At 43.0% G+C, this 23,188-nt stretch overlaps 1 protein-coding gene and 1 long non-coding RNA gene across 5 annotated transcripts; one reads left to right on the top strand and one right to left on the bottom strand.

Moving 5' to 3' along the window:
* Window positions 1-208: 208 nt before the first annotated feature.
* Window positions 209-17,872, top strand: LOC117716636 (major histocompatibility complex class I-related protein 1). Of its 4 annotated transcripts, none has more exons than XM_034513726.2 (6): window positions 209-372; window positions 10,779-11,039; window positions 11,709-11,984; window positions 13,476-13,751; window positions 15,409-15,510; window positions 16,715-17,872. In XM_034513726.2, the coding sequence occupies exons 1-6, from the start codon at window positions 318-320 to the stop codon at window positions 16,771-16,773; spliced, it is 1,029 nt and encodes a 342-aa protein (XP_034369617.1). In that variant the 5' UTR covers window positions 209-317; the 3' UTR covers window positions 16,774-17,872. The 4 variants fall into 4 exon arrangements, with proteins under 4 accessions (XP_034369617.1, XP_076797475.1, XP_034369619.1 ...); XM_034513728.2 differs by having other exon boundaries at window positions 308-372; window positions 10,779-10,854; XM_076941360.1 differs by lacking the exon at window positions 10,779-11,039.
* LOC143443696 (uncharacterized) lies at window positions 10,410-23,188 on the bottom strand. Its single transcript, XR_013112880.1, has 3 exons — window positions 22,769-23,188; window positions 15,407-15,603; window positions 10,410-11,718 (listed from the first exon to the last, which is right to left on the bottom strand). It is a non-coding gene; the product is annotated as an uncharacterized LOC143443696 (long non-coding RNA).

The raw sequence follows: 23,188 nt of genomic DNA, 5'->3' as shown, positions 1-23,188 counted from the left end.
TACTTTCCATGTAATTGAGCTACAGTTGGGAACTGGGTGAACAAAAGCTAACTGACAGAATCAAGCGGTGTCTGAAATCAACAAGGGGTTAATCTTTATTGCTTTCATTTTGTAGGTCTCTATTCTACCTAGCAACTAATGACACTAATATTTTTCCCAGTTCTTATTGGAGAATGCTTCCCCTGCCCCGCCCCACAGTGCTCAATTACCAAATTTCCCAGTAAGCCAGTAGAGTACAGGTTCTCAAAAGATTCATCAGGGGCCTGTCACTGTCTGGGGGAAAAAATCTGGAAAGAAAAGGACTTCAGTGGAGGTTGATGATGCTCCTGTTACCACTCCTAACCATATTCTTGGTGAAGAAAAGCCACACCCGTAAGTATCCCAAGTGCTTTTGGCTTCCAACTGCAAAGCTGAAGCATAAAGACGGCTTTGCTTACTAAACTTTTGGTGCAAACTATGAAAAAGCCAGAGGCAAATCCACAGGTCCTTTGTAACCTAGACTTGAAGGGTGATGGACCAGCTGACCTGGTGCCCAGATGTATGTGCATGGATGCCAGCCTTTCCAGAAAGACTGATTCACTTTCCCTCTGAGAGCTTCTCCCTTCTTTTCTGCTATACCTTTACTTTCCCTTCTGTCTCTTCTTTTCTAACAATGAACCTTTTAATAGACTGTAGTGAGAGTTTCAGGGGAGTTGAAAAGTCCAGTCTGTCCACTGTTCAGATCAATAGATATTTTTCCTCCTCAGCACAAGGACGATCTGTGACAAAAGATGCAAAAAAGATAAAGCCATGGCTCTGGGCTTGTTTACTAGGTGTAGGAAATATTCATTGATTAAAAACAAAGTTCTGGGCTGGAGAGATGGCTCGGTGGTTAAGAGTGCTGGCTGCTCTTCCAGAGGACACCAGTTCAATTCCCAGTATCCACATTCATAACTGCCTGTAGCTCCAATTCCAGGGGATCTGGACATCCCCATATAGACATACATGCAGGCAAAACAAATACGTAAAATAAATAAAAATTAAACAAACAAACACACACACACAGACACACCAATAGTTCATTGTAGTTTAGGGAGCTTATGTCTCTAGGGAATCAGGAGCCCTGTGTTGCCACAAACACAGGAGAGCCTCGTATAACAGAAAGTACCAGTCTTCTCTACCTAAGCTACTGCCTGTGAGCTGGCGTAAGTGCTTCTAAAGGTTCACAGAATTCCAGAACTCAGATCAGGCCACCCAAGCTGCTGACTAATGCTCATGACAGGAAGGCACTCAAATCATCTGCGTGTTAATTCTACAAGTATTGATTGATAGCTTGCCACATGTCAGCTGATTGGAGGAATATAACAACTGGCTATAGGTATGGTGATGCAAACCTAAAGTCCTAGCTACTCTAAAGGCCTAGTGGGGGACTGGTGAGTTTGAGACCAGTTTGAGTGGCGTGAGACCCTGCCTCAATAAAGAAAGAAAGAAAGAAAGAAAGAAAGAAAGAAAGAAAGAAAGAAAGAAAGAAAGAAAGACAGACAGACAAGGTTAAGATGTTTCTCTGGCTTAAGGAGATTGCAGAACCCTCTGGCACAGCTATCAAAAGTGTAATACAGGTCTTCTGCCTTCCGCTGGACTTCTGAGTACCCCATTTGTAGATAATGTGTGGTCAGCTATAGGATGGGGTTCTGCTCTGTGCTAGTTGCTCTCCTCTGACTCTTAGCTGTGTTCCAGCTGTGTCACTTTGTGTTCTGGAGGCTGATGGCTACAGACTGCATCATCCAGCCCTAGCTTCTGTGTTGGTTCACTTGGTGGGAAACATTAGGAAAAGAGACGAGAACATGGAGAAAAGAGAGATTGAAGTTTGCTTTGCTTGCCTCCTCTCTTTGTTCTAGGAGTCTGTGGCAGTAGCTGTCTGTAGCTCTCTGCAATGTAGGTTGTTTTTCCTTTTCTCTGAAAATCCCTCTTCTTTATAGTTTTAGCTTCAACTGGGCTTTAGGAATTCTTATTTGCTGTCCATTTCCCAGTAATCTTAGGGGTGAGCATGGTTTATTAAAGTTGTTTCCTTGTGGTCTCTCCATGGGACCTATCTGGTAAGGGCTGTTTCCTACCGTGGTTCTCACTAAATGAACTTTGAGGACAATGACAGGGAAGGGATTTCAGATTTATGGATGATATTTGTGCCCAACGTTACACATAAATAGATACTTTGACACCATAGATGGATGACGGGCATAGGGAAGAGAAACCAGTGTTTGAGACACGACTCCAGGAAATAAATGTTAAGATAATTCTCATGTTACGACCAGCAGGCTGCTCTCCGCAGCAGCATAGCCAGGTGACTGTGCCTGCTCCTTCCTTTGGGTTCCCAAAGCTCCCTTTCATGGTTTTCTCATTTTCCCAAATCTTCCCTTGGCTGCTCTTTTTACAGGTGGGAAGAGATGGCTTCATTTTCCTCTTGTTTTTGTGACCTCGTTCCCAACAGACATTTAAATGCTTCCTAAAAGACCTATAGTTTCAAAGTAATGTTCCTAAGGCATTGAAGTCACCTGACTATGACGTATGAGCAAGCTCAGACAACGACAATGATTTCAAATGTAAAACTATGATCGACTGTAGTTATAGAACTGATGTAAAAATTGGTGCTTTGTGTTTTTACCGTTCTCCTTGCTCTTCATTTCAACTGATGTAAAACTGAAGTGATGAGATGTGTGTCCCTGTAATCAATATGGGACATTGTGGCCGGGCGGTGGTGGTGCACGCCTTTAATCCCAGCAATTGGGAGGCAGAGGCAGGTGGATTTCTGAGTTCGAGGCTAGCCTGGTCTACAGAGTGAGTTCCAGGACAGCCAGGACTACACAGAGAAACCCTGTCTCAAAAAAAAAAAAAAAAAAAAAAAAAAAAAAAAAAAAAAAAAAAAAAAAAAAGGACATTGTGCACGAGATTTTCCTTACATAGCTATATATATACTTTGTGTGTTCCAACTTAATATAAAGTTAGCCTCTTGATGTTATTCATAATTTAATAGATGAGTTAGCCCACTACATCAATTTACTTTATGAATGATGCTTCAGAGACAAAGACTGATCAAGGACAAAACAGTTGTGTTAGTGTTAAAAGATATACTTGTAGATTTATCTGTTTAGAAATAACCTTGAGTGCATGCCTTTAATCCCAGCACTCTGGAGGCAGAGGCAGGTAAATATCTGAGTTTGATGACACTCTGGTCTACATAGTGGGTTCCAGGACATCCAGAGCTGCACAGAGAAACATTGTCTCAAAAAAAACAAAACAAAACAAACAAAAAAACCCAAACCAAAGAGGTGGGGAGGGAAGGAGAGGGAGGAGAGAGAGGGAGAGGGGGAGGGGAGGAGGAAGGGCAGGGAGGGAAAGAGAGAGAGAGAGGGGGAAATAGAGAGAGAACCTTGAGTTCAAAGAGTTGGCATAAGAAAATATGGGCAATGAGATTTCAGTCTGTTTCCATGATGCTCTTGCCTAGGTTCATGCAAGAGAAATTTCTCCAAGACAATATTTCATTCCCCTAAAGCCCTCTTCTTCATAGTTGATATTGAATATATTTAATTCTGATAAATAGATTGTTTTAAAATTTTTATTTATTTTATATATGTGAGTACACTGTAGCTGTCTTCAGACAAACCAGAAGAGGGGCTGTGAGCCACCAGGTGGTTGCTGGGAATTGAACTCAGGACCTCTGGAAGAACAGTCAGTGCTCTTAACCACTGAGATTTTTTTGTACCTTACTGACCCAAATGGGTATAGTTATGCTCCAATTGTATTTTAAGAGAAATGTTTTATTTTAACAGGAAGGGTTGTATGTAGGAAGAGCTAAGGTGGGAGGAGTAAGGAGAGGAAGAAGAGGAGTAAGGAGAGGAGGAGAGGAGGAGCTAGGTGGGGGTGGGGGGGACATGGAGGTGGATGTTTGTGTGTCTCCGCCAGTCAAAGATAGTTGATATATCTAGATTGGGTATTGGGTTACACTTCTGATTGTATGGGCATCTTGTTATTGAGCATCACCAAACTTATAAAGCCTTTGATTAACATTTTAAAAATAGTATAAAAACAAAAGGGAGAAGCAGGGATGGGATAGGGGTTTTCTAGGGAGGGGAAATGGGGAAAGGGGATGGCATCTGAAATGTAAATAAAATATCCAATAAAGATTTGCACATCTCAAAAAAAAAAAAAAAAAAAAGTAGGGAGAACAGCTATCTATTCTTGGTTGACCACAATCCCCTTACCCTAGAGGATTGCTAAAAATTGGAGGGAGGGGGTCTACATTAAAGATCAAACACATAGCTCTTTAAAAGCTTTTATTTTATGAAGCTCAAATTGAGCTAGATACTAGGGACATTATTTTCTTTCTCTCTTTCTTTCTTTCTTTTTTTTCTTTTGCTTTCTTTTTTTTTTTTTTTTTTTGCTTTGTGGCTTTTTGGCTTTCTGGCTTTTTGGCTTTTTTGAGACAAGGTTTCTCTGTATAGCCCTGGCTGTCCTGGAACTCACTCTGTAGACCAGGCTGGCTTCGAACTCAGAAATCCGCCTGCCTCTGTCCCCCAAGTGCTGGGATTAAAGGCCTGAGCCACCACTGCTCGGTGGGACATTATTTTCAACATCTAAGTTTATATTAGAGAAAATCTTTTAAGAACATAAACGCCGGGCTGTGGTGGCGCATGCCTTTAATCCCAGCACTTGAGAGGCAGAGGCAGGCGGATTTCTGAGTTCGAAGCCAGTCTGGTCTACAGAGTGAGTTCCAGGACAGCCAGGACTACACAGAGAAACCCTGTCTTGAAAAACCAAAAAAAAAAAAAAAGAAAGAAAAAAAAGAACATAAACATCAAAGCACATTTTATTACACTTTCAATGAATTATTTAAAAAATAAATAAGATTCACTGTGAGTTCTAGGACAGCCTGGTCTACAGAGCAAGTTCTGGGACAGCCCGGGCTACACAGAGAAACACTGTCTCAGGAAAACAAAACAACAACAAAGAATAGGATTCATAAAATTGAGATTCTTCTGGGATATTTGAGCTGTGTGGTCATTACTGTACTCAAAGTGTAGGGAGGGGAAGAAAAGCATTTCAGCTTCCTCATTCATTCACTCACCACAGTGGTCTCCTTGATGTTCTTCTGATATGCAAAGCATACACCCTCAAGGATTTGGGCTCAGTTATCTGAAAGGATCTTCCCCTCATACCCCCTCCTTCACTCTAGACACAACTCTGCTCAATGTTACCTGGTCAAAGAAGCCTTTTCTGGTCAGTTTAACACATTTGCTCTCTGTACACTATCTCCTTTCTCTACTTTGGTTTTCTTTCTTTCTTTTCTTTTCTTTTCTTTTTTGCTTGTTTGCTTGTTTTGTGTTTTTTTGTTTTTTTGTTTTGTTTTGTTTTGTTTTTTTGTTTTTTTGTTTTTTTGTTTTTGACAGTTTCTCTGTGTAGCCCTGCCTATCCTGGAACTCACAGAGATTCACTTGCCTCTGTTGTCCAACTGCTGGGATTAAAGGCATATACCACCATGCACACTAGTTTCTTCTTTTTTTTTTAATTTCTTCTTTTTTTAACTTTTTATTGGATATTTTACATTTCAGATGCCCATCCCCATTTCCCCTCCCTAGAAAACCTCTATCTCCTTTTTGCTTTTATACAATTTTTAAAAATGTTAATTAAAGGCTTTATAAGTTTGGTAATGCTCAATAACAAGATGCCCATACAACCAGAAGTGTAACTCAATACCCAACGTAGATATATCAACTATCTTTGACTGGTGGAGACACGCAAACATCCACCTCCATGTTCTTCTACACACACACACACACACACACACACACACACCCGTCACCTAGCTCCTCCTCTCCTTGCTCTTCCTCTCCTTACTCCTCCCACCTTAGCTCCTACATATCACCCTTCCTGTTAAAATAAAACTTTTCTCTCAAAATACAATTAGAACATAACTATACCAATTTGTGTCAGTAAGGTACAAGATAGACCTAATACCCAGTCCATCATTTTGTTAACTAACCAGAACCTCTGTCATCCCTCCTAACTAAAAGACTTAGTTCTGAACCTGGCTTTTTTCTTGGCTTTAGAATGTCAGCAGAAAACTATCCTCTCAAATCTTTTCTCTCAAAGTAAATAGCCGGGATTGGCTATGAGACTATAAATCTTCAACCCGGCAGAAATCCAGAATGACTGAGTTAACTGAAATTATGAGAAGCACAAAGCATAGCTTCTAAAACTTAACCAATTTACAGAGACCGCTGAACACCTGGACAGTCCCTATATTACAAAATGTTGGAGCATCTGATCTTCAGCCTTCTGGCCCAAGATCATCTGACAAACCTAGTGATGCAGAATTATTAAGGGCTGGTTACTCTGTCTTGGCAGATATAATCAGTCGACTATTCCTCAAGTGTGTCCTTTTCTGGACAGTAATTTGTCACATACCAGTTTCTTAATACAATTTATTATCACTTGACCTTGTATTACATATTTGTCAATTGACAATATCCCTTCTAGAAATTATTTCAGAAGACTGGTCCTTTATTTGTTCCTTATTGTGCCCCTAGCAGTTAGAACTCTGTTTATTAGAAATTCATAAAAGAATATAATACTTGTATGAAATGAGATATTGGTAAGTGTTGAAAGGGTAGCCATGAAAGAGTAATCGGAATGGTTTCAATAGGAAATATTCCTCACAGGTATATGTATTTGGACACTTGGTTTCAGATGGTGGCTCTGTTGTGATATTGTGGAGCTTTAGGACATGGGGCTTAGCTTGTAGACTTAAGGCTACAGAGTCAAGAGTTGAGATGTATAGGTTGACTGCACTTCTATCCCAAGCTCAGTACTTCATGGCTGTGTAGTGTGAGGATAATGAACTGCAAGCTCCTTCCTCCCCAGCTAAGCTAATCCTTGCTTCCATGCCTTCTCCACTATGATGGACGGTATATCCTTAAGCCATTATTCAAATAAGTCCTTCCTGCCTTATGTTGTTTGTGTCAATCAAGTATTGCATCACAGCAATGAGAAAAGTAACTCATACAGAAAATTGGTACCGGGGTGGGGTCACTGCAATGCTAAACCTGACTGTGTAGTCTATAGGACTTCAGAAGTGACATGTAAGAGTAATAAAAAAAAAAGTTTGGAGCTATGGGTTAGCAAAACCTTAGAATGCTGTAACTAGAACTTTGTGGGATGTTCTAGCAGAGGGCAAGAGGGACTTTATCAGGAATTGGACAGAGGCCATTTGTGTCACATTTCAGCAAAGAATCTATGTTCCTCCTGTGTCCTGAAAGTTGAAATGAGGCTGTATTAAAAAGCAATGTACTAATTTGTTTGGTGAAGAAAATCTCTAGTCAGAAGTGTTCAGACTGTGCTGGTTACTGTCCCTGCTTTTAGCCATATTACAGCAACAGACAGCTGAAAGCTGAGAAGAAATATTTGAAAAGTATGTAGTTTGGCAAGGAAAGGAACATGAGTACAGTTGTGGTCAAAGCAACTGTGGGGAAAAGCTCTGATAATTCATAAAGGATTAGTACAAGTAAAGAAAAATTTCACGTCTCTCCAGCCCCACAATTTTGGATTTTGATCAATGTTGGAACCCTTAAGATGTTAGGGACTTTTACAGATGTAAAATGCATCTTGTGCCATGAGATGCCCATGGACCTCTGGGGTCAGGGTGAAACTCTGTGGATTGAGTGTGAAATATACCCTCAGGCTTCATCTCTTGAGAAGTTGTGCAGTTTGGGGGCACAGAACCTAGATAACAGGCGTTAAGGTTAGGGCCAAGGGTTATGATCATCCAGCACACTTCTAAGCTGAGCCCTCTGCTTTCTGACCTGGACAGATGTGAGGATCTATAGCACAAGCTCCAGTAAGACCAGACCAGACTCATCCCAGAAACCTTTTCTCCTTTATGGACTCTACTCCGTTATTCTGTGAGCCAAAATAAACCCTTCCTCTCTTATGTTTCTATCACATATTTCTCCATAGGGATAAGGAAAGTAATTAATACAGTGGCTAAAAAAAAAATGAGACTGTCACATTTGTCATTTTTAGACTTGCCACAGGAGCCAGTCATTTGACAGTTGTTAGGAGAAGGGACTAATGGTTTCTGCTGCTTGTGGAACCATCAACATCACTACATGCTTTGAGGAGTGCCCAAAGTTTCTTTTAATTAAAAACACAACCATTTACTTCTCTCCTCATTCCCACAATACCTGGGATCTCAAAGAGTAGTTATCAGAAATCACAATCATTTTTACCTTACTAAGGCACTGAGTTATTGGAAGAGGATAACAATAAACTGCTCTTTGTTGACATGGCTACCCAATCAGAACCTACTACCCACCTAAGGAAGCTCTGCTTGGGCCTTATGGACTGGAAAATCAGAGACTGAAATGTGTCTGACACAAGGGGGCAGGAGAGAGCACTTTAATCCAGGCTGGGAAGGTTGTAACATCCTGTTGAGAGAGTGTCTCTCAAACAGAGTTGGGTAGTCATAGGTGGAGAGGCTCCCTAGGTAAGAATTCAGACTTTGACTCCTGGTTCTTTCTCTGGTGTCTAAAGGCTGTACTTAATTTAGTTAATTTTGAGTAATGTACTTAATCTCTGCACACTCCATCTGTGGAATGGGAATGATAGGACCTACCTTGAAATGTTACTGTGAAGGCTGGGTATGTAGCCGGATAGATAGAGTACTTGTCCAGCTTGTACAAAGTCCTGCGTCCAATCCCCGGTGCCACCTGAACCAGATGTGGTGAGGCAGGAGAATCAGGAGTTCAAGGTCATGACTGACTACCTACAGAGCACGAGGCTAGCCTGGGATACATGAGACCATGTTTTGTTTTGTTTAATTATTGTGAAGAATGAATGAAGCCAATGTTTCTCAAGGGTTAGTATGGCACTGACCACATGGTACTTGCACAATAAATAAATAAATAAATAAATAAATAAATAAATAAATACACTTTAATAGTTATGATGGAGGTACCTGCTGCCCTTTAGGACTCAGTGAAAGTGTAACTAATCTGGCATGATTTTCTTGGAGGATTTCTCAGCGGACCACTCCTACGAGTGCAGGGCTCTTGTCTTGCCTGCACTGCATCAGTGCCTCTTTTGTGACACTTGTATTTGTTCTGTTATATAAAAATCTCAAGTTATACTGTAAATTTCTGGAGGGAAGAAATGATACCTGGTTCATTTTCCTCTTTCTGATGTTGCCTTACAGCTTGTCCATGGTAGATATTCAATTTAAAAAAAAAAAGTCTCTATGGATGAATGCCTGAAAACACGTTCAGTTGTTTTATATTCCAGTAATTTTCCTTAGAGGTTTGTCAAAATGACCCAACTGCTGCTGTACCAATTTAAAGAGGCAAAGCTCAAGGGGTGGGGGGAGAACGAGCCAGCACATTGGTGTGAGAGATGCTTGTTGAGTTGAATGGACTCTCCAGCAAGGCCTAGGAGATTTGAGTAAACAGTAAATGACCCTTGAGAAGCAGCTTGACTGGCCCAGCTAGACAAAGGGCCAAACGCTAAGATCATAGATCTCAGCTCCACACGTGAGTGATGCTGGTGACTCATGGAAAGGGGAGAACCCAAACTGACTACATAATCATCGGGGCAAGAAGGGGATCGGAGCAAATGGTTTCAAAATTGCCATCTTGTAGGACAATTTTAGTCTTTCCAAATGATTCAACCTTAGTCGTTATATTAAATCTTTGAATATCTGGGCAACACATTCTGGTAAGATACAAACTGTATATCACAAGATCTGGCACGCTAATATGGGGAGTGTGACAAGGACTTTTCTTCATCTTCCCTGTTCTGAATTACCGACTTCATATCTGTCAGCTGACATCCCTATATTGTGACGTGCCATTTTAGAGGCCCAGCTAAGTGCCAGGCATGACTTACACCTGTAGAGGCACCAGATGGGTCCCACAGAGAATGAAGAGAAGGCTGTGTTGTCCTTCACCAGCATGCACATTTCTGCCAAACCCCACTGCCCCCTCTCTCCTTGGCCTGCTCACCTCTTGACCTTGAGATCTCCTCTAAGATGTCGCCCTCTCTACAAAAACTTTCCCAAGAGCCCACATTGACATGATAGCTGGTATTATGCTACTTCAGAAACCGTCTTCCTTATCTCCACCATGTCCTGAACTTCTTGCACAACCTAGCAGTTCATTTCCGTTTACTTTGACCCTTAGTGATTGATGATCACAATCCTCATATTGATATTTAAATGGAAGAAAAACTAGAAAAATAGGAAGAAAGTAGCTACCAGGAGTGGTTGGGTACAGCAAGGAAAAACATGGTGCTTTTGAAAGTATTTTCTGCAGGAGGCCTGAGCCTTAATAGCTGTTCTCTGTTTAATCAGGGAAGAGGGGTGTAGCTGGAAGATGGTAGAATGATGGTTCTCATTTGCCAGTGGCTTTATTAGTAAAACAAGGGGGTTGGACTGTCAGGGTTTTCTTTTCCTCAGAGGCTCTGAGGGCTTCTTGAGGAACAGCACAGCCCCCAGCCCCATTCCCACCTGCCCAGTGTATAGTCTTTGGCCCTCCCCGCAAGACCAAGTTGAGGTTACCTGTAAAGTTTCATCTTCAGTCACAGGGCTGAACTTTTTCCAGGTTGTAATTCTTAGGATTGTATAGTTGTGTTGGATAAAATAGTGGGATGGGCGCCTCAGAGCTTCGGGCTCGGGCATTGATGTAGGGATGCTGTGGTTATTACATTCTGTCATCTGTGGCTCTCAGCACCTTCCTTCCTTGCCTCCTCCTCAGGGACCCACTCACTGAGATATTTTCGTCTGGCTGTTTCGAATCCTGGCCCTGGAGTCCCTGAATTTATCTCTGTTGGGTATGTGGACTCACACCCTATCACTACATATGACAGTGTCACTCGAAAGAAGGAGCCAAAAGCTCCATGGATGGCGGAGAACCTGGCACCTGATCACTGGGAGAGGTACACTCAGCTGCTTAGGGGCTGGCAGCAGACATTCAAGACAGAGCTGAGGCACCTGCAGAAGCACTACAACCACTCAGGTGTGATTGCAGTAAAGATGAGCACTCTCCCTCACTGGCTACTCCCCAGAAGAAAGACCCTGGGCTGTCTATGGCAATGTTACCAGCTGCTTATATCCTCTGTGGAAAACTTAGAAAATCAGGTTACTGGAGTTCAATGACCACCATCTCCCCCCATGGCTCTTCCACACTGACCTATAAAAACCCTTTATTTCTTGTCCTCATATTCCTATCCCATTGGTATCCAACAACCTTCTCTTTCCTCATTCTAAATTTGCTTACCTTGGGACTCATGTTCTGATGGCTAGGCTTCATGGTTTCCTTAGTTCTGCATAGAAACTTATGATATTAATTGTCCCAAGATATATTTCTGGCTCCTGCATATCTCTTGCTCCTACACTGCACTCAGAATAACTATGAAATTTATCAATGAATCATCCCAAAGATAGAATAATTCCCCAAGGCAGGCATCATTGTGAGCTTTTGGCATGCCGTAGGTACCTCACCAATGTCTGTGAGTAGGTGGTGGGTCTGCAAAACAGGAACCTTCTGGAACCCAAATATACAGGCCCGTGGGGTGGTGTCTTCTAAGGCAAAGAATGCTTCCAGCCATGCTCCAGTTGTACCACTTGAGAAGCCTCTCTGTGTCTCTGTTTAAAGCCATCCTTCCATAGGCTGTGTATGTTTCAGGGCTTCACACCTACCAGAGAATGATTGGTTGTGAGTTGCTGGAAGATGGCAGCACTACAGGGTTTCTCCAGTACGCATATGATGGACAAGATTTCATCATCTTCAATAAAGACACCCTCTCCTGGTTGGCTGTAGATAATGTGGCTCACATCACCAAGCGAGCATGGGAGGCCAACCTGCATGAGTTGCAATACCAAAAGAACTGGCTGGAAGAAGAGTGCATTGCCTGGCTGAAGAGGTTCTTGGAGTATGGAAGAGATGTCTTAGAAAGAACAGGTAATGGGAAGGGAGAACACCTCGTTCTTGACATCCCTAGAAAGACTGGCTTTGTGTCTAACTTCCTCTTCTGCAGGTGATATTCACCCTGTGCTGAAATCCGTCTCCTGGTTGGACTGTTCTGACCTGTAACCCCCCAAGAGAACTCTCATTAGTTATATTTTTAGCAGCATCTTGACAAGCCTTAGCAGTTCCACTTGTCTTGACAGAATGTCGTGCCTCCAAGGGCACCTCTATCAAAAAAAAAGTCCTCTCCTGTCAGTGAGAGGCTGGGGAAAGCTTTTGTAAGTGGGGCTGTTGTTGCAGATTATTTAAAAAGCAAGGGTTCACAGAATCCCTGTGTGAGTGCAAAGCTAGCCCTATGAAGAAGAGCCTTGGGGAGACAGGGTTTTCCTTACTTGGGGATCAACTTCAGTTCTTCTGGAGACAGAGTTTATCTTCTGCCACAAATGCACGACCCCACTGGTCAACTTCAGCAGCACATGGGATGTCGCATGTTGGATTGCGTGATTCAAAATGTTTCAGAAAATCCCTGAACACTATAGACCCTTTCCCATGAGAGTGATGGCCAGTCTGGGGGACTTTCCAGAGTTGTGGCAAGCTCCAGGTTGGGAGGAAGGATGTGGACTGTGGTTATAAACATGTGCTGCTGGGTGGTGGTAGCTACTCCAATAGCATAGGGCAATCCAGAGCCCCCATTAACCTGACATGGCTGTGTGGTTTTTTATTTGTTTGTTTGTTTGTTTTTGGTTTTTCGAGACAGGATTTCTCTGTGTAGCCCTTGGCTGTCCTGGAACTCACTCTGTAGACCAGGCTGGCCTCGAACTCAGAAATCCGCCTGCCTCTGCCTCCCAGGTGCTGGGATTAAAGGCGTGCGCCACCACTGCCCGGCAGCTGTGTGTTTTTATTGTCAGTAAATGCAGAATTGAGATCTATTGCATTCTAATCTCCACTCTCTAGGTAAATTACTTATCAAGAACAATCATTTACTTTTCTTGACACATAAGGTATTTGTTTTGTTGTTTTATGTGTAGTGGTGTTCTGCTTGTATGTCTGTGTCGGGGTGTTGGATCCTCTGGAACTAGATGGAGTTACAGACAACTGTGAGGTGGCATGTGGGTGCTGGGAATTGGAGCAAGGTCCTCTGGACAATCAGACAGAGCTCTTAACCACTGAGCCATCTCTCCAGCAAGGGTATTTCAAAGGTGAACAGTAAGCAACTTTAGTACACTTTCCACGTACTTGATGTTATATGCCTTTTCTCCCCTTAGAGGACAAAAGTGCCTCAGCTGTACACATCCCCTTGCCTGTGGCATAGGAGGAAGGCTACAAAATCTAAGTTTGTTGCTGATGAATCTGGCTTCTGGTTCATTCTCAGCTTTAGATATTTCTTGCTGCAAAGAAAATTAACTGGAAACTTGGCTCTATGTTTGAACACGGTAAGTTCAGTACCCAAGACCCTTCCATTTAACTGTGTCTGCTTCTCTCTAGAGCCTCCAGTGGTAAGAACAACTCGAAAGGAAACTTTCCCAGGGATTACAACTCTCTTCTGCAGAGCTCATGGCTTCTACCCACCAGAAATTTCCATGACATGGATGAAAAACGGGGAAGAAATTGCTCAAGAAGTAGATTATGGAGGGGTACTTCCCAGTGGGGATGGAACCTATCAAATGTGGGTGTCGGTTGATCTGGATTCTCAGAGCAATGACATTTATTCTTGTCATGTGGAGCACTGTGGTCGCCAAATGGTTCTTGATGCCCCTCAGGGTAAGTATGGGGGTGGTGTCTGTCTGGGGAGTGAGACTGAGAAAGAGGCAGAAAGCTGTGAAGTTGTAAGGAAGGGAGACTGAGTCATCGCAGGCTTCACCTGGTGGTGGTGCACCGGCAACTGTTTGTTTGTTTCTTTGGTTTTAGAGGCAGGGCTTCAGTATAGCCCTGGCTGTCCTGAAACTTGCTTTGTAGACCAGGCTGGCTTTGAACTCACAGAGATCCATCTGCCTCTGCCTCCCGAGTGCTGGAATTAAGAGTGGACAACTACACCTGACTTGAATTTCTATTTGTAATTTTTAAAGTTTTTTATTTTATTTTATGTGTATTTTTTTGTTTTGTTTTGTTTTGTTTTGTTTTCTGCATGTATGGCTGTGCATCACATGTGTAGAGTGTCCACAATGGCTAGAAGAAGATCATTGAATCCTCTGGACTTAGAGTGATAGATAGTTGTTAGCCACCATGTGTGCTGGGAGTCTAACCTAGAACCCCTGGAAGAGCAGTCTGTGCTCTTAACCACTGAGCCATCTCTCCAGCCCCAAGATTTATTTTATTATTTTTATTCATGTGTGTATCTATGTGTGTCTGTGTGTGAGTATATGCATGTGAATGCAGGTGCCAAACAAGTTCAGAAGAAGGCATCAGATCCGTTGGAGCTGGAGTTACAGATGGTTATGAACTACCCCAGGCAGGTGCTAGAAGTTCAGGTCTTCCATAAGAGCAGTCAGTGCTCTTAATGGCTTAATGGCTGAGCCATTTCTCCAGCTCCAACAATGTTTGTTTGTTTGTTTGAAGATTTATTTATTTATTTATTTATTTATTTATTTATTTATTTATTTATTTATGAGTACACTGTAGCTGTCTTCAGATACACCAGAAGAGGGCACCAGACCCCATCACAGAAGGTTATGAGCCACCATGTGGTTACTAGGAATTGAACTCAGGACCTCTGGAAGGGCAGTAAGTGCTCTTAACCACTGAGCCATCTCTCCAGGCCCCACAATGGTCCTTTTCAATCAGTGCTTCTCACAGTGTTTAGTTCCCACACGCATATATACTCCTATGTACTACTAGGACCTTAAATAGCTGTCATTTGTGTGTGTCATACCTGTTACAGTTTACTATATTACATATTACATATTTTTTTAAATAGCCAGATGGTGATGGCACATGCCTCTAACCCCAGCACTCAGAAGGCAGAGGCAGACAAATCTCTGAGTTTGAAGCCTGGTTTACAAAGTGAGCTCTAAGACAGTCAGGACTACACAGAGAAACCCTGTCTTGAAAAAAAAACCAAAGATAGATAGATAGATAGATAGATAGATAGATAGATAGATAGATCAGGGTGGTAGAGGCACATACCTTTAATCCCAGCACTGGGGACCTATGGTTGAGGTGGAAGGCAAAGGCAGGTTGATCTCTGAGTTTGAGGCCAGCCTGATCTGCAAAGTGAGTTTCAGAGCAGCTGGGGCTACACAGAGAAAGCCTGTCTCAGGAAAATAAACACATAAACAAATAGAAGAAAGCATATGCACATATCTATGTGCTATTAGATGGTGACTGAGAAGTGACGATAGCCCGGTTTCCTAATGAACACCATGATGCACTTAATGCAGATGGCAGAATCAAGGTGGGGTTTTTTGTTATTTACTTACAGAATCAGGAAACATCCTTCTAGTGGTGATCATGATCCCCGGGACCATAATTCTCGTCATTGTCCTGGCTGGAGTTGGTGTTCTGATCCGGAGAATGTCACAAGGTGAGAGGCATGTAGGACTCTTGGGGGATGCTGCTCGTGGTCTTCCTGGCACAGCTCCTGAGACCGCTGTTTTTTGGATCTGCCTCTTGAGTTCTGTTTAGAAACAGGTTGACCCTCATGTTCAAATCATATGTGGGCCTGAGACAACATTCCCCTTCTATAGAGAAAATACCTGTTAATATTCCTATTGGTCTTAGTTTGGGTTTCCATTTTTGTGAAGAGACACCATGACCAGGGCAACTCTTATGAAGGACAACATTTAATTGAGGGCTGGCTTACACTTTAGGAGGTCCAGTACATTATTATCATGGCAGGAAGCATGGCAGTGTGCAGGCAGCTATGGCGCTGGAGAGTTCTTCATCTTGATCAGAAGGCAGCTATGAGAAATCTGACTTCCAGGCAGCTAGCAGAAGGATCTCAAAGCCCACCCTCAAAGTGACACACTTCCTCCAACAAAGCCACACCTACTCCAACAAGGCCACACCTCCTAGTAGAGCCAGGTCCTGGGCCAAGTATATCCAAACCACCACTCCATTCCTCTATCCCAATTATATGAAAGTCTTCTTTCTTTGAAATTCATTTCTCAGAACATGAACTGTTTAAAAGTAGACACCATTGTAAAATAGGGCTTGAGATAAGGAGAAGGAGGAAGGAGATATGTTTTTGCTAGTATAGATAATAAATCCATTCATTAAACGTGTACTAAATGTCTGTAGTATAAATCTACTCATTAAAAAACATGTATGAAATGTCTGTTGTGCTTTAAGCATTGTACTGGCTCCTGAGAAACAGCAATGAAAGGGACAATCAGGACCCCATGTCACAGAGCTAATGGCATATTTGAAATGTCATTTTCTATTTCTGGTTACTAGTTACTCAAGCTGATCACAACAAATATTAATGAAACCTGGATCAGGGCTCAGAAGCCGGGTGGGCAGGAGCTTGCCTTTCCTTGATTCTTGTTGACTTGAACCCAATCCAAGGGATACTGCACATATGTGGTACATCTCAAGAAGAAAGTTACTGCTTCTTCTCTTCAGGAGTTTGTAAATTTTGAGATAAAATGTGACAAGTTCTAGGAGAATCTTGAGAAAGCAGACTAAAACTGTCAGTGGCTGCTTTTAGGTTTTGCTGAATATTGAATAACTTTGAGCTGTGAGGAAACTGTACACATAACTAACTAAAACCTTCTTTTTCCTTTCAGAGCCAAAAGAAGTCATGTACCAACCCACCCAAGTGAATGAGGGCAGCTCTCCCTCTTAGGAGCCATGATCTCTGCTCTCAGGCATCCACATGACTTGGCCATACTCCCGACAATGGGAGATTGCGGAACTGAGCATTTGTGACAGGAAGACAGGAGCTACACATTTTTCTTCATTCTTTGACTCCAGAAGAGCTGTCAACTTTTAGGCTCTTGATGGACTCCTTTATCACAATCAACTTTAAATACAGTTTGTCTCACGATCCAATACTTCCCAGTATCTAGTTCTCAATGGTGATTTACAAGTAGATTACAGAGTCTTAGAGATGCAAGCAACTTTCTCATCCAAGCAGGAGATGTCTTCTAAAATGTCATAGACTTGATCGTCAGCCTTCACTTGACATCATGTGCAAGTTCCCCCATTCTACCACAAAAACAGCCTTTCTTGTTTATTTTTGCTCATGAGAATATTTACCATGTAAGAACTTTGACCATCATGGCCCTCATGACTGAGAATCTATAAGTAGGGTTGATCCAGCCCATGAAAAACAGCCAGCAAGTTTCTACAACAGCCTTTGAACGGACAAGTCACTATATACACATCATGGCCCAAGGGGAACAGAAGTACCTAGTTCATGGTGGCTCTGCCAGAAAGCATGGAACATTGGATGTTTGTCTGGCTAGATCTATGGCAATGGCTTCCTTCGCTTTTACTATTTCTATGAGAAATTTGAACAATAATTTATCAAGCTGAGTGTGCTAGGAACCCTATAAGGCCAGTACTCAGGAAGCTGAGGCAGGTGGATTGTATGTTTGGAGTTAGCTTGAGCTATACAATGGAACCCTATCTAAAATAAACCAAAAGAACAACAGCAGTAACAACAACACACTTACCAGAACTAAAACAATAATTACCAGACACAACATCCCCTCTCGTGGAACTGCAAAGATCTAGACTCACTTGCAATATTTCAATGTGAAAATAATGAATAGTATTTGGCTGGAGATGACCCAGTAGGCAAAGATATCTGTTGTCAAGCATGTCCACCTGAGGTCAGTCACCCTGACCCACACAGTGAAAGAGAGAACTGACTCCAGAAAGTTGACTGACCTCTTCATGAGTGCTGAATAAATGTGTGTTTTTTTTTAAATCTGACAAAATGTGTTCATATGCTTATGTCTCAAAAGGAGTCCTCTTCACTCTGGTGTTGGAGACTGACTAGTACAGAAAAGACAGAAGTTAGAATTGAACCTTTGGGGGTTTAGGGTGTAGCTCAGTGGCAGAGAATTTTCTTAGCATGTATGAGGTCAGTCTTCAGCACTACACACACACACACACACACACACACACACCACCAATAACAACAAACAAACTAGAACTAAAACTTTGACTCTTTTTTCTGTAAGTGATTTAAAGTTACATTGTTTCTTAATACTTTTAGACCTGTCATTTCATACTTAATTCATACTTGCTGATTATAGATGTTTGGTCACCGAGGTCTATGAACAGCATGATGCCATAATCTAAATGTTACAGAGAACTGCACTAGCACTCCAATTGTGTTTAGGCTTTGAGTTTTCTTTGCTAATGTTTTAGATCAAGAACCCTACATGAAGAACCTGCTTGACCGGTTTTGTTTTAAACTCCACTACATTTATTATCTGCTTTTCTTTTTAGCATGTACAGACCAAGATTCTGTCCATAAAGTGGAAAATGGCGTGGGTTAGGATGGGAGGAGTTTGAAGAGCAGTGTGGGGGCTGGGCACGATGCTTGGTTGCTAGACTGTTTGCTTAGCATTTGGAAGCCCTAGGTTCAATTTTCAGAGCAACATAGAACTAGGCATGACAACACATGCCTGTAATCCCAACACCTGGGAAATGGAAGCAGGAGGATCAGGGGTTCAATGTCACCCTCAGCTATAGAGGAAACCTGAAGCCAGCCAGAGATACATGAGGCCCTGTTTTTTTTAAACAAACAAACAAACAAACAAACAGATAAAAGCAATGTGGTTACAGGTTTCTTGCCCCCACCCCTTTGCCTTGCAAAACAGATGAGAAATGAAATGTTTTGCTTGGACATGTAGATCATATATCTTGCCTGGTATGCTCAAGGTCCTGAATCCAATCCCCAGTAACACATGGGGCAGGGGGGAGAGTGTTGTTTCAACAATTCCCATGTTTGGAGCCTTCCCTTACCTCTGAGGAATTGCTGGTTTTCCCTCCTCTACTTTTGGATGGAGAGAAGAACACTCTGCTGCTTTGAATCATGAGGTTCATTAGTTGGTTATTTTCTGGCAGGCTCCCACAGGCAGTGGTTTTGATCACTCCAGTCTGAGACTTTGTCCTCATATGTGCAGGTCAAGCATCCCCATGAGGGAATCAGATGGATCCATAGAGAGGAATGCCAAATGCCAATGCATTCACTTACTGTCAGCAGCAGAACTGCCAAATGGGTCAGGGACTAGTTTCACCTAGACTGCACATCTTCTGGTGGGAGGGTTCACATGAGAACAAGCAAATAACAGAAAGGGGGTTGCCAACATCAGACTTGGGGGACATATCGTTTTACCTCCTACCTTTTCATAACAATATATTTACATAACAGTTACTTCACAGAATGTTCCCCCCCCTTGGGAGAAGGGGCTTGTCTTGAGCCACAAACAATGGACAGAAAAACTAGAAAGGAATTTGGGTGTCTGTCTCCAACCTGGGTCTTTCCCACTCACTTGATTGATCAGAATTGACAGGTGACCTCCACTGGCCCTTTCAAAGTCCCTCCCCTCAGAACATGCTTGGTTCCCCTCATTTAACCTCTATCTATCTGTAAAATATCTGCATCTCCCTTTCACTTTGGACTCTCTTTCTTCATTGTCCTTTTAGCTTGTAAGTATCCCAAACCCTACAGGTTACGAAACAAATCCCCAAACCCAGTTGCTTAAAAACAACAATCATTTCAGGATCTTTCATAGCTTCTATGGGTCAGGTAATTGGGTAGAAACTAAGTCGGCAAGGCTGGCTTGTAGTCTTACATGGAGCTGCAGACAATCGGTGGCTGGAAGTAAACACTGAAGGACTAGAGAAACTGGGTACAGTGTAGGTTGCCTGTCTCCAAGCCAAGCCAAGCTGCCCACACCCAGGACTCTAAGTTGGCTCTCTATGTGGGTTAGTTGAGCTTCCTCGCAACATGATGGCCTTGGAGCGATCAGACCCTGTAGATGGTAGCCAACTCCCCTCACCTTTTGCCATACCCTTAGTTGGTCAAGAAGGTCTTCACTAAAGCCTGATTGGCTTCAAGGAGAAGCAACATAGACCCTGACACTCAGTAGGAAGATTGTCAAGGTACATCGTGAAGAGCCTATATAGATAGGACTGGCTATTTGCCTAACAAGCTTCCGTGTAGAATGCCTGGGGCTTGGGGTGGGGGGGAGATGGTGATGCCTTTCAGTGGTTAAATGAGCTGGGTTCTTAGCTACCCTGTATAAGGTAATATGGAAAGAGTGTAGGTGCCCTGTACCAAGGGAACATCTTAAGGCTTCCATTGTGGTCTTCTTTGTCAAGTTCCCCTCTTCTTTCCACACTGGCAGGGCTGAGAGAACTTTGTTTTTCCATGTAGGTCTTGTAACCTACAGTAACCAGCAGTGCCACAGCTAACCTATGAAGGACAGTTGTAGCCAAGATACTGTCACTCAAACAGGGCAGGGAATCTAGAGGCAGGAGCTGCACAGGCCATGGAAGGATGCTGCTTCCTGGCTTGCTCCTCCTGACTTGCTCTGTCTGCTTGTTTATAGACCACCAGGACCCACAACAGGCTGAGCCTTCCCATGTCTATCACTGATTAAGAAAATGCCCTACAACAGGATCTAACAGAGACATTTCCTCAATTAGGTTCCCTCCCTTTAGATGATTTTAGCCTGTGTTTAGTTGACATAAAACTAACCAGAGCAGGTCACATGGCTTGGCCTATAGAATGGACTTTGATGCCATTTGCCCCTTTGGTGGGAATTCTTGTGCAGTTATGCAGGCTGCATGCACACACCAACTCACCGTAGCATTAGAAAACAAACAGACCCAACATGGAAGTAATCGGATTTATCTAGAAGGAGGGAGTGATGGAGTAAGAAGGTCAGTTTACCCAACAGGAGAGATATAGATGTCTTCCTTAGGTCACCCAGTTAAAATTATCCCAATCATTTTACATAATCACTGTGTTTGTTTGTAACAATCTATTTTTAAAATCTTTATGTAACATTTCACGGTCAGCTTCCATGATGCCTTGTATGTAGTAGAAACTCAGTACGTGCTTCTTGAATGAGTCAGTACAGCATTTTAACGGGCAAGTCTACATGTACTGGTGCAAAAGAACAGTGTCATCTTACAGCTGAAGTCATAGAGGAGAAATAGCCCATGCCACTCCAGGTGCCCAGAGCGAACAGTCCAGAGCTTTGTTTGAATTCTCAATGGATATCAGTAGCATTAATATGTTTAAAAATTACATTCATTAATTTATCTGCGTGGGTGGAGGTGGGGCATGTGCACACCATGGTGCACACCAAGGTGCACATGTGGAGGGCTAAAGCCAACTGATAGAAGTTGGTTTGGTCCTCTCCACCGTCTAGATCAAACTCAGGTTGTTAGGCTTGGTGTCAAGTGCCTTTACCTGTTGGATTGTCTTGCCAGCTCAACACTCTTAATTTAATACACTTCAATATCACCCCCACCCACACCCCACTTCCAATTTTAAGATGTATCTCAGGCTTGCTCCTCTTGTCTCCAATTCTGGGCTAGGATGGTAGTTCGCGTACTACTACAGCTAGGATCTTACCGAGACTGCCCTGTTTGTGTGATTAGATCCCAAATTCTACCAACGTGCACCTTCTTTCCCTGTGAACATTTTAAAGATAAGGGCAGAATTCAGTGCTTTTTACATGAGATTCATTCTCTCTCTCTCTCTCTCTCCTCTCTCTCTCTCTCTCTCTCTCTCTCTCTCTCTCTCTCTCTCTCTCTTTTCCTGAGACAGAATTTAGTTCAGCTGCTTCAAACTTATCCTCAAGTGTTACCACGTCCAATAAGGAAAAAGATTCCCACTTCGCTTTTCTGAGACACAGGGACTCATGTAGCCCAGGCTAGCCTCAAACTCAATACATAGCAGAGCTGGACACCTGGTCTTACTGTTCTCAAAAGCTATATTAAGGTACTGAACCAGACTCAGAAGGAGGAATATTTCATGGTTTCTTTCATATGCAAAATCTAGATATAAACAAATAGAACGGGCATGGAAGGAGAAGGCAGACTGTGAGGGAGAGGAAGAGATCTGGAGGGAGGGGCAAGAGCAGCAAGAGAGGGGAATGATGAAAGACAGATGGTTGACTGCTTGCTTCTCTTGTAGGTAGAAGCTAGATTGGTGCATTTGTGGGGTGGTTGTGTGTGTTACTCAAGAAGGAACTTAGAGCCTCAAATACGTTGAGTAAGGGCTCTAACTTTGAGCTATATGCCCAGGCAGACTATATCATTATCAATACTCTACCCCGCCTCCCCACGTGTTACTGGGGATTGGATTTAGAATCTCAAGCATGCCGGGCCAGGTATATGAGCTATATGTTGGAGCAGAGCATTTCAATTTTCATCAACGCCTGTCTGGGAGGGAGTATGGAGAAAGGTTCCGTAAGGAGACTTGGTCCTTACTGCTTTTTCTCTTCTTCCTCCCACTCGGAGTTAACTGAACCCAGCACAGGCCTCTGCGCCTCTGCGGTTGTCCCCTGTGGGGGCTGGGTGTGAGAGAATGTTTGGGGCCAGAAGGTTCTGTGTCTTGGCACTGAGGGACTGAGTGACAGAGTGGCAGCTGGAAGGCTGCGCTGGCCTGGAGCCCTTGGCAAGGAGAGCCTGGGTCTGAGGCAAGTGTGGTGGCAGCAGCCAGACCTCTGAGAGGTGACAGAGGGAGCAAGGGAGGAGAAACACAGTTTCTGAAACCAAGCTCGCCCACAGAAAATACAGCCAAGGAGCGGAGCCTACGGGATGAGACCAGAAGCCACTGAAATGGGAAAGGAATTGTTACTCACGGGGAAGTAAGGCGTGCAGTCAAGCTGAAGCGTTCTCTGTCCCTTTTCCTTCTTGAGTATTAGGGCAGAAGCTACGGGTTGCCGGAACTGAGTAAAAGCTCATGGTTGTTTCTTGTTGCTCTCCTTCTTCCTTGCGCAACAACAGTAGCATAAATAGAGGATTCCAGGAATACTCTGAGAAGAAACATGCTCTAAGAGGTGACGGTTCTGGGAAATTTTAAGGAGTTGTCATAATAAAAACGCAATCATTTGAAGTCGCATCCGCTGCTGAAACACAGCCCTCTCCTGTGCTTTAAAATACTGAAGCACACGCTCTGTCCATTACTCCCAAGGCAGTTATGGATACGTAATCTGTGTATTACCCATAACAGGAAGTTGTCAAAGCAGACCAAGCGCCAGAGGCTGGGGACTAGGGTTGCA

Source organism: Arvicanthis niloticus, chromosome 10 (genome assembly GCF_011762505.2).
Source record: "Arvicanthis niloticus isolate mArvNil1 chromosome 10, mArvNil1.pat.X, whole genome shotgun sequence".
In the NCBI taxonomy this organism is placed as follows: Eukaryota; Metazoa; Chordata; class Mammalia; order Rodentia; family Muridae; genus Arvicanthis; species Arvicanthis niloticus.
The sequence above is the reverse complement of the archived record's forward strand: the minus strand, read 5'-3'. Positions and strand labels throughout refer to the sequence as shown.

Excerpts from the sequence above, each read along its gene's own strand:
- LOC117716636 (XM_034513726.2), top strand. The coding sequence starts at position 318 with ATGATGCTCCTGTTACCACTCCTAACCATATTCTTGGTGAAGAAAAGC. Across the intron at positions 11,040-11,708 it reads GAAGCACTACAACCACTCAG|GGCTTCACACCTACCAGAGA; the intron begins GTGTGATTGCAG and ends TGTATGTTTCAG. Across the intron at positions 13,752-15,408 it reads GGTTCTTGATGCCCCTCAGG|AATCAGGAAACATCCTTCTA; the intron begins GTAAGTATGGGG and ends ATTTACTTACAG.